General features: G+C 40.4%; 1 protein-coding gene across 1 annotated transcript in view; it reads left to right on the top strand.

Annotated features, from left to right (window-relative positions):
- The first annotated feature begins 1,417 nt into the window (after nt 1–1,417).
- LOC137258377 (metabotropic glutamate receptor 7-like) overlaps nt 1,418–10,096 on the top strand; it is a 57,948-nt gene continuing 49,269 nt past the window's right edge. The window contains exon 1 of the mRNA XM_067796036.1: nt 1,418–3,529. Coding sequence (XP_067652137.1) covers nt 1,418–3,529 — 2,112 coding nt within the window. The remainder of the gene's footprint in view (nt 3,530–10,096) is intronic.

Below are 10,096 nucleotides of genomic sequence, written 5' to 3'. Positions count from 1 at the left end.
TGAACTCTTCATGAAGATTATTCAAGCTTAAGACTGAAATCTTCCTCGTATACGCGGAGCAGGCTTGTCACAAAGTTTCAAAATATCATTGAACGTGAAACCCATGGTTTATATGCCAAGGAGAAGTCGTGGCTGCTGTCAGAAGCGATTATCACTGTCTTGGAAGTGATCAGGCATAAACGACAGCAGCATGAAGTATTCACCAAAGGAGAAATACATTTAACCCGAATCAGAATCGGGAAGTTGTAGTTTAGTTTATAAACCGGGTTTATATTTTGCATATGTGTTTCGGGAACATTGCGATAGATGTTAATACGTTGAAACAAAAAGTCAGAAATCAAAATTTCCAAGACCAGATGGTATTCCCAAGGGTAATAAAATCCGTGCACCTTCACTTTGGCTGTCTGAAGTTTGTGTCGGAATTATCATGGATTAACAGCTTTGAAAGAACACAGGACGCGGCAGGCTCTTCAGCTTGTACACATGCCCCCTACAGATGACTGTTAAAATTGAGGTTAGTGTTTAACTCTATTACTTCGGGTTCTGTAAAAGCATTAAGAAAGCAGCCACAGAAAAGAATCTCAGAAAACTAACGTTACTTGAGGTAAAATAACATGAAGTATTTTTTCCAGTTCATCTGTAAGTGTTTACCATTCGAGATTGGTTGTATATTTAACGGAGTTGTCATCCATTGTGGTGTTTATGATTTAACGTGGATGTCGGTGAATTCAACTAGATTCTACTGATGTAGGAAGTAATATTACGGGTAAATTCAGACTGCGTATTGAATATTTCCTCCAGGGCGTAGTATCTGAGGAACCAGTCAAGGACGCCTGCCTCTGTCTGCCTCCTGAAACATTCCACGTGTTAACACAGACTAATTAGACTCCGTGTATTGTCAGAACAAATGTGAATGTTTTCTCAGCGTTATTTGTAACGGTTTAGCCGATTTAGTCTCTTGCTCCGCTTGTACTGGAGTGGTCTTCTCGGAAAGCTTATGAGTTTATGAGCACTTGACTGAGTAATAGGTGCAGGGCGGTATGTTGGCACGCCTGTTACCAATGTGCGACGATGCATACAAACGATTCGTTAGTTAGATTTATTCTATTTCTAGCTCAGCTCATGAAGCGGCCCCTCTACCTTCATGGAAGTACGAGTGATGAAGACAGTTGAAAATCAATAGGATTATTGGATTAAAATAACTATTGGGGTTTTCCAATTAATTATGAACATAAATTGGGACCGTACCAAAGAAGCAAGACCAATGTCACTTTTAATTAAAAAACAGGATGCACTCTCTGTAGATTACATTTAACAGGGTAAAGTATTTAAACGGTCATATCAAAGAATCGATTCGGAGAATTATTTGTTAATGTATCGGGAACAGCCAGGTCGTAACTACAGTGTCTGAAGCACCATGGCGACAGAACCTCTCCTTGGAGTCTGCACGTCTGTGTTTGTGATATCAGTACTCTTGCTGTTGGGAATACACTCTTTTCCCGACGACGTGTATGACAGTAAGTACTCCACCAGAATCGACGGCGACATCAACCTTGGCGCCGTGTTTTCAATACACGCCTCAAATAACGGCCGCTGCAGTGACAGCATATTTGGATTCAGAGCTATTGAATATTTTGAAGCTGTCAGGTTTGCAATTAGTGAAATCAACAACAGTTCTGACATCCTGTCAAACATTACATTAGGAGCCACCATCTTGGACGATTGCTTTCTGCCCTCGATGGCCCTAGCGAGGGCTATGCAGTTTATGCCGGAAGCTAACAGGCTTCACATCACGTGCAACGATTCGTTATGTGAAGACCGGAAACTACCGAGATTTTACGATGTTGTCGGAGTGTTGGGTGCATACACGAGTTCCTTAAGTATCGTCGTAGCTAACGTGATGACCTTGTTCAAAATACCACAGATCAGTCATACGTCGACAAGTGATCTGCTAAGTGACAAAAGGAAGTTCCCATACTTCCTCAGAATGGTTCCAGCTGATCAGAATCAAGTGAAAGTCATAGCGGACGTGCTGCAATATTTTAACTGGAGTTACGTCTCAGTGGTGTTTTCAGAAGGAAGCTACGGACAAGAGAGCGAGAAGAAGTTGAAACCACTTCTTCGCCAAATTGATATATGCGTAGCACAGTCTATTGAACTACGAGACGGAATGTCCGAGGGGGACTACGATGACGTGATAACGTCTTTAAGGAGATACACAACCGCAAAGGTTGTCGTGTTGTACGCTGACATCAGACACACAACATTCATTATGAAAGCTGTGAAGAGAACCAGTGCCTCACGAGAGTTTATCTGGATCGGAAGTGATGGATTATCCGTAGTCCTAAATGATCATTTGGATATGTGCAAGGACATCGTTGGCTCTCTGGCCGTACGGCCGTATTCATCAACGTTGCCGAGATTCATGACGTACATGAAAAGTCATCTTCAAGCAAGAAAATTCACTGAGGAGGAACGTAAAAAACTCAAAAGTTTTGACCAGTGGTTTTGTTTTGAAGGAGATGAATCTGGAACCGATGTGGACGAGATCTTAGACAATTCCACAATGGACCGTGTAGATTACATCCCCAAATTCGCAGCATCGTATGTAGTTGACGCAGTATACGCATTCGCAACTGCGCTGGATGCGTACACCAAAGATACGTGTCCCACCGCTAGGGGTAAGGAAGTACAAAAGTGTATAAACACTGAAACTCTTTTGCAATACGTTAAGAAAGTAGAATACGAGGGCTCCATTGGGAAAATATCTTTTGATCAAAACGGAGACGTAGTTGGAAAGCTTGACGTTCGTCAGTGTCAAGTTGTTGACGGTGTTCCACTTCATGAGAATGTAGGTATGTGGGACATGAGAAACGCAATGTTAAATATAAACGAAACCTTTCTTCAGTGGCCAAGGTTTACAAACGGAAGTGAAGGTTTACCGCACTCAGTGTGCGCAGAACCGTGCAGCGTTGGTGAAATAGCAACATTCCCCAGGGAGACTTGTTGCTGGAAATGTGTCGCCTGTAAAGACAACGAAGTTACATCGTCGAACTCAACACAGTGTCAAGCATGTGACGAGTTTTACTGGCCGGATAATCAAACCCGAAAGACGTGCCTTCCACTAGATCCAACGTATGTGAGAATGAGCGATCCAATTGCAATCGTCCTCTTCTTCTTCACCCTCGTCGGACTCTCCATCACCACGTTCGTTATTCTGTTCTTCCACAACTTCCGGAAGGAGCGCATCATCCGGTCGTCAAGTCGTGAGCTATCCCAGATGATGCTAGTGGGGATCTGTGCCGCCTACCTCCTCGTATTCGGCTTCCTTACGTTCCCAAACAACTTTTCATGTTACGTCAACAACGTTGGCTTCAGTCTGACCTTCACCTTGGTGTACGTACCGCTGTTGGTGAAGACCAATAGAATCTACCGGATCTTTAGAGCGGGAAAGAAAACGACTGTTCTGCCACGCTGCACGAGCTCTTCGTCCCAGGTTGTCATAGTAACCGGCTTATTAACCTTTCAGGTAGGTAAACAGTTTTATCATGTTTCTTCCGCCAATTGCAATTTCTGGTTATAATTACTGACGCCATAAATCATGCTGTGGTAATAACTCGTATGTAATTATCTTCATTGGATACATTAACGTGAGTTCTTCACTCAAAGAATACATGTATACGCTTTTTACCACGTGTTTTCATTCATGACTAATGATTCCGAACCGGATTTATGGCAACGGGATATTTTGATAAACTCGATCCTTAATCTTTGTATAAGCTATGTAGTCTTCAAATTGATGTTATCAGAGCCAAAGAGATGGCGGCTAAAGCAAGCACTAGGCCGTGTGTACATGTATTCATTTTATATAGCAATTGGGAACGGTAGTTTAAATATACACAGAAACAGACTGTAAATGCAAATGGATCTTGTGTGACTCTTCAGTGAAATGAATTATTTGCGTGTTTTCACTTGTAAGCATCCAACTATTGTTAGTATTGGTGGGCTAAAACATTCTTGTGTGTGTGTATGCGTGCACGCGCGATATCAAGGGCGTAGCTAATATTATGAAAAAGGTCCGGGCTTACACATGATTGTTGCTAAAAAGGTTGGTCAATACTATTTATAAACAAAGCTTTGCAACATACTGGGCTTGGATACACGTGCGTGTGTACGTGCGTGTGTACGTGCGTGTGTACGTGCGTGTGTACGTGCATGTGTGGGTGTGTACAATAAGATGTTCATGTGATAGTTAAGAGAATGCCCTTACGGTGATTAGCAGAATGCTTTCATGATCGCTAACAGAACGTTCTTATGATCGCAAACAGAACGTTTTAGTGAGCTTCAAAAAGTCGGTCGAAAAAAAGTATAAAATCTATTGTACAACGTTGTTTTATCATCTTCGAGTTTGACTTTGAAATGCGTGTAAGTTAAAGTCTGGTATGAGTACTAGTTATCGTATTTATTTTTTCGTTGGAAAATATTGTTTAAATCATTCAAAATGGCCTCAAGCGGGTATATTTTTACCCCCCGCAACATCGTCGGTCCGTCCGTTCGTCCCTGCACATTTATCATTTCCGGAGCAGATCTCTAAAACCGTTCTCTATTTCTTCACCAAACCAGGCAGATAGATTGGTCTAGTGGTGTACTGGTGCCGATTGATAGTTTTGGAATTCTGAATAAAATATTTTTGGCGTTTCCATGGCAACAAGTTTGACTTCGACTGAAATTGTAGGTAATGCGTGGGATATTGATGACTGTCTACTTGCTATTATTATGACCAACACATTCTGATATTTTTCTTTCTGAATTCTTTCGTCGGAGCCGTAAATGAATTAAGCGCATAACACATTGCAAGTCGACAACACCTCATCCACACTATTCCAAAGACAGTAGTTTGACTTCAATCATTTATAAGAAAGTTCACATCCCAGTGGATATACCTCTGTATGAGTGGAGTTGTCGCCATCAAAGACGTGCTATTCAAGCACTTAGAACTGGTTCGTGACAGAGAGTAGTTGTGACTGTCATGACCTTGGATGATAGTCCCATCATTTCCAAATTAAGACAATGGAATGCTGACGTGATCAATCACAATTTATTACCTTTTCGTACGATATATTTATCGGTTGCTGTGATATCACTGCAATCCCCATGGCAACCTGCACGCGTCCCCTGTAATAGGACTGTAACTTAGTGTACCGCAGTCAACTGCCGCCATGATACATGGGTGATGTCACAATTCATGAATGAGAATGTGTTCAGCTGACCCATGTCAAGCTCATATAAGAAGACTGTTTCAATTCCTTTGGGGACGTCTAACCTATTCCAGTCTCTTCTGTGGGACAGTTCTAGACACAAAATCAATTTTCTTGTCATGTTAATGATCACAGAAATAGCCAATCACTTTATTGTCCGCCATTTTGGCTAGTACGCGATGTCCCAGTGCATTATTCTAGAATTAATTACTAACGCAAGATAAGGCATCTGTTCCCTTGCATTCAAACCGAATTAATAGTCACACTGACTAGATCAAATGTCATTGTCGCTATTGGAGAGGTTATTCTTGTGCAATGAAGTGGAGTTGGGCAATTTTTGTCGGACATTTTTTGTCGGACAGAACGTTTTAATGGTTCTCTTAACTTCAATCTATACAACCATGATTGTTTTACCATTTTAAAAAAATAAGTGATTATTCGAGGTGATGAATTAGAGGCGGGCACCATAAACGAGTTTGGGAAAACATATTTAATGTGTTTCAGTCACTGTTTTCAGCCTGGCAATTATTCCATTTACCGTGAGCATCTCTGGTTTTTTTCCGTCTTTTTTTCTGGGTGGATGGGGGCTGGAGGGTGGGATGGGGGTGGGATTGGGTTGGTCAAGTTTTGTAAATAGACATGAACATGAAGGCTTACTTTTATGAGGTTTCATTTTTTTTTCGAAACTCGCGTTTATTTTGCCGTTCAGTATATTTTCACGTACTCTTGTTAATCCACACAGGTAGACCTTTTAGTTGACGTACGTGTGAGATGTATCTGACATAATGTTGTAACCATACCTCAAACATTTCAGAATTAACACTGAGGTGTTCAGTCAAATAAATACGTTGTTCACTGGTCCCTCGGGGTCCATGGGTAGATAGGTATCTATTTAAACATGCCTAATAGTTTTTCATACCATTTTGTTTCGTTTTATCTGACTTTCAAATGTGACATTTCAGTGGGCCAGAATTGTCACAATTGCCCGTTCTTCATTTCTTGATTCAAAGACGCCATAAACATAAACAATATATAATCTATTCCGACTCTCTTTCTTGCCTTCAGGCTATTAAAAATCATTTCCGGTAACACATTGGCCGATCGTGCTGCTAAGGCAGCACTCAACAAATCTGTGACACCACTTCTTATTCCTTATTCTGACTACAAAGCTAGCATTAGAGCTTACACTCGTGATCTGATGCAGAAGAAGTGGGACACCCAAGTAGGTATAAATAAACCACATGAAATAAAACCCTACATTGGTTATACATACTTAGGTTGTCAGTCCAGATTTGAAGAAGTCATTTTGCGACGATTTCGTATTGGCCATACAAGATACACTCATGCATACCTTTTAAAAGGTGAGGATCCTCCGTTTTGTATCCCTTGTGATGAGAGAGTCACGGGCAAGCATATCCTGCTTGACTGTGTTGAATTCTCCATCATAAGGTATTTTACTGTAAAAACTGTTAAGGATCTTTTTAACACAGTCAGCGCTCATTTAATTATTGGTTTTTTAAAGGAAATTGATTTCTTGGTTGAATTTTGAGTAATATGTTCTGTATATAAATGTATTTTAATTATTGGTAGTTTAGGTTAGGAACTAGAATTGTTAGTGGCTGTACCCTCAAAGGGGGTTGAAGTATTGTAAAACTATTGTCCTCCTGAGAGGGTACGAAAGTCCACAAACATTCGATGTAAATTTAAATCTACCAGGTTTTTAATCGTAGTATTCTTGTTGTTTTAATTTTGATTAGCATTTTGTATACTCGCCAGCGGTTGAAGGGATGGTGTAAATCCAACTAGAGTCCATGCAGGTAGCAAAGGTACTGTAAGTCCCCATGGTCCCTAGTTTGGTGATCTACTTTCAGTTGTTGGCGATCTATAGCCTGATTTTATAGAGTATTGTCCTAATTGTTTTTAACTTACCATGCTAGTTTTAATTCCATTTGTGATATTCTAGTTGTTTTACTGTCCTTCGTTGACAGATTTTATAGTAGACATATAATTAATTTTGATATTAGATGTTCTCGTCACGATATGGCTGAGATATTGCCGATGTGACGTTAAATTTTAACTCACTCTCTCACTCACTCACTCACTCACTCACTCATTTCTTGAAAGAGTAACGTTCAGAAGTGGGTCATTTTCAAATAAAGGTATGTTCCCGCAGTAACTGATGTCAGAAAGCATAGCATTTAGGAAAGGTACACAGAAAGAATATAAAAGATTGAAGAGAGTTTTCTGTGAATTCCATCTTGTTCACAGATGTGAACTTATTGGATGATAGGGGTGCATTTCAAAAATATATTCTTGTACCCTTTTTGAAATGCATTTGTCTCAGTGTGAACCACTGACGTTCATTTCAAGCTCCTAACAGGGAAGCGAATCACATGGACGCATGGCCAATCTCTGAAATGAACATATGTTACAGAAAAATAATTCAAATGAAAAAAGATGTAATATAATGAAAAGGAGCTCTAAGACTTTCAGACTTGCATCATTTTCTACACATGCAGGAACTTTCTTGGATATATTTGCTTCAGGGTCTGCATGACATACACTGGCAAGGCGAATATTAACAAATATAGAACGTCAATGACAGAGAAAAACGAGTCTTTATTATCCAATAATGTCAAGCAAGAGCCTGGATCAACGCGGTTTATAGTGTTTCAGTTATATGACGTCAGTCAGCAAAGGGTGGAAAGAAAGACGTCTTAGGCGTGAAACCAGCGAGTAGGGGTCTGTCCTATTCATGAAAATAAATGATTTGGGTGGGAACGTAGAACTCAGTGTAGAGTCAAAAGGAGACCCAGTGATAACCAACATTATGAATTCTTGACTTGCTTCATTAACGACTTTGATGTGAAACCCTCGAGTAGGGAGAGAACACCGAGATTCCATTCCAGATCCCGTATCTGGTGTATTGTTTCATTATAATAATACACGGCTAAGGCCTGGATTACTTCGGGATTTTCTCCCCCATAAAACTGAGTTAAGCGTAACTAACTCACTCTGGTTGAACAATGATGCCACAGACACTGTTTAAAACAGATACGAAGCCGATTCTTATTTCATACCCTCACTGGCACACTCATGGTCTGTCTGTCTCACAGTCCTTGAACCACATTGTTTTCCCCATTGCCAAGCCCTCTCTGCAATGAGAAAGTGTTAAACGAAGCAAGTCCAGATTTCCTTAGGTTCAGATCTGAATCTGGTCTCCCTTGGGTTCCTTTTCAATTTATATGGGTTAGTTTGTTACTGTCACAATTGTGTGTACTCAGAGGCTAAGCATCAGTCTAGCACACTCACATCCAACCGTAGTCTGTCTCACAATCTCTGAACCTAATTTCTGACCCTACTGCCTAGCCCTCCCTGTAATGCTAATCAACTAAATGAAGCAAGTCAAGATTTTCTCAGGTTCTGAAACTCCCATCTTACTTGGGCTCCGATTCAACTGAAATGGGATTGTTTTTGCAATCAAATTTGTATATATTCAGAAACTAAGCGTTAGTCTAATCAAACTGACACGAACGTTCGCGAATGTTGATTTACATGAGTGTACATATGGCAGCGTTCCGTTTCATGTCTCCGGGTTTTATCTGGAAATTCTTCAAGTGTCATGTCTTCTCTGTATTTCTTTACAGTTATTTCTGTACTCGCTTTGAAGTTGACATCTCACATTAAGCTCCTTTCTGATGACAGGAAATTAGGCGTTGCGTTGGTTAATCATTCCTTGTAAACGTAGTTAAAACAAACCTTAGTAGTCGTGAGTAATTAAGTTTTCTTCCCTGAGATAACCCAGAGAAAATAGGTGGTCGTGTTTCCGTGAGGTTTATCCATGTAAATAAATGGCCTCACTACCTGTGAGTGGGTGAGTTACGTTTTAAGCAATATTCCAGCAGTATCACGGCGAAGGTCACCAGAAATGGGCTTCACACATGGAATCGATCGTTGGTCTTCGACGTGACGAGCGAACGCTTTAACCACTGGGCTACCCGACCGCCAGTTGCTTGTTTATAATCCTCACAATCGGATATCTGTTCCTTGTTTGTTTAAACTTCCATGGCTGGAAACGTTCTTTCGCATGGTAGTAAGATGACCTTCAGTCTGATTAAATCAGTTTTAGAACTGCGATAAATATAAATTTTTCTTGGGGTTGATATTTCATTTTAAGGGAAGTTTGAGCTACCACAATCCTGTTGCTGTGGAGAGATACACTTCCACGATGACAGCCAGACACTGCCTTTTGTTGTCAACACTGACCGATATGTAATTTGGAAAAACGAAGATGTATCAATATAGTAATATATGCCGCGCGCAGATAAGATTACACTTAAACTAGGTGTTTCAGATGAATAAACAGATTCGCATTTGTCAGCAATGATGCTAATTTAAGAGTATTATATCACGTTACCATACAGCTCGTAGTAAAGATGTGCATAATTTATAATATAGATGTGTATAACGTATAATTTATGTAACGCATCTTGTTTCATTTGGGATTACACCTCCTCATTAAAGTACTGGTTTTAGTGCTTTTGTTTGGTCTCCAATCCGGGATTCGAACCCACACCCTAAGAGTCAGACACATAAGCGCCCGCAAACAAAGTCAGCCGTCTAACCCGCTCAGCCACCGCATCAAAAGTAGTAGTCTTTGTACCTTAATGAGAATGTAAAATCCCCCAAAATACCACATACTACAACTGACCACTTTCTAAACGACTTTGTGTATTGGTAGGATTTATGATAAAATCACAATGGAGAGGTGGAAAGGAATGGCGCAACGTCATGTTGTTGATTATTGTCGTTAACAACAATTGGGACGCAAGTGTGTG

The sequence above is a fragment of the Haliotis asinina genome, chromosome 12, assembly GCF_037392515.1.
Source record: "Haliotis asinina isolate JCU_RB_2024 chromosome 12, JCU_Hal_asi_v2, whole genome shotgun sequence".
In the NCBI taxonomy this organism is placed as follows: domain Eukaryota; kingdom Metazoa; phylum Mollusca; class Gastropoda; order Lepetellida; family Haliotidae; genus Haliotis; species Haliotis asinina.
The sequence above is the reverse complement of the archived record's forward strand: the minus strand, read 5'-3'. Positions and strand labels throughout refer to the sequence as shown.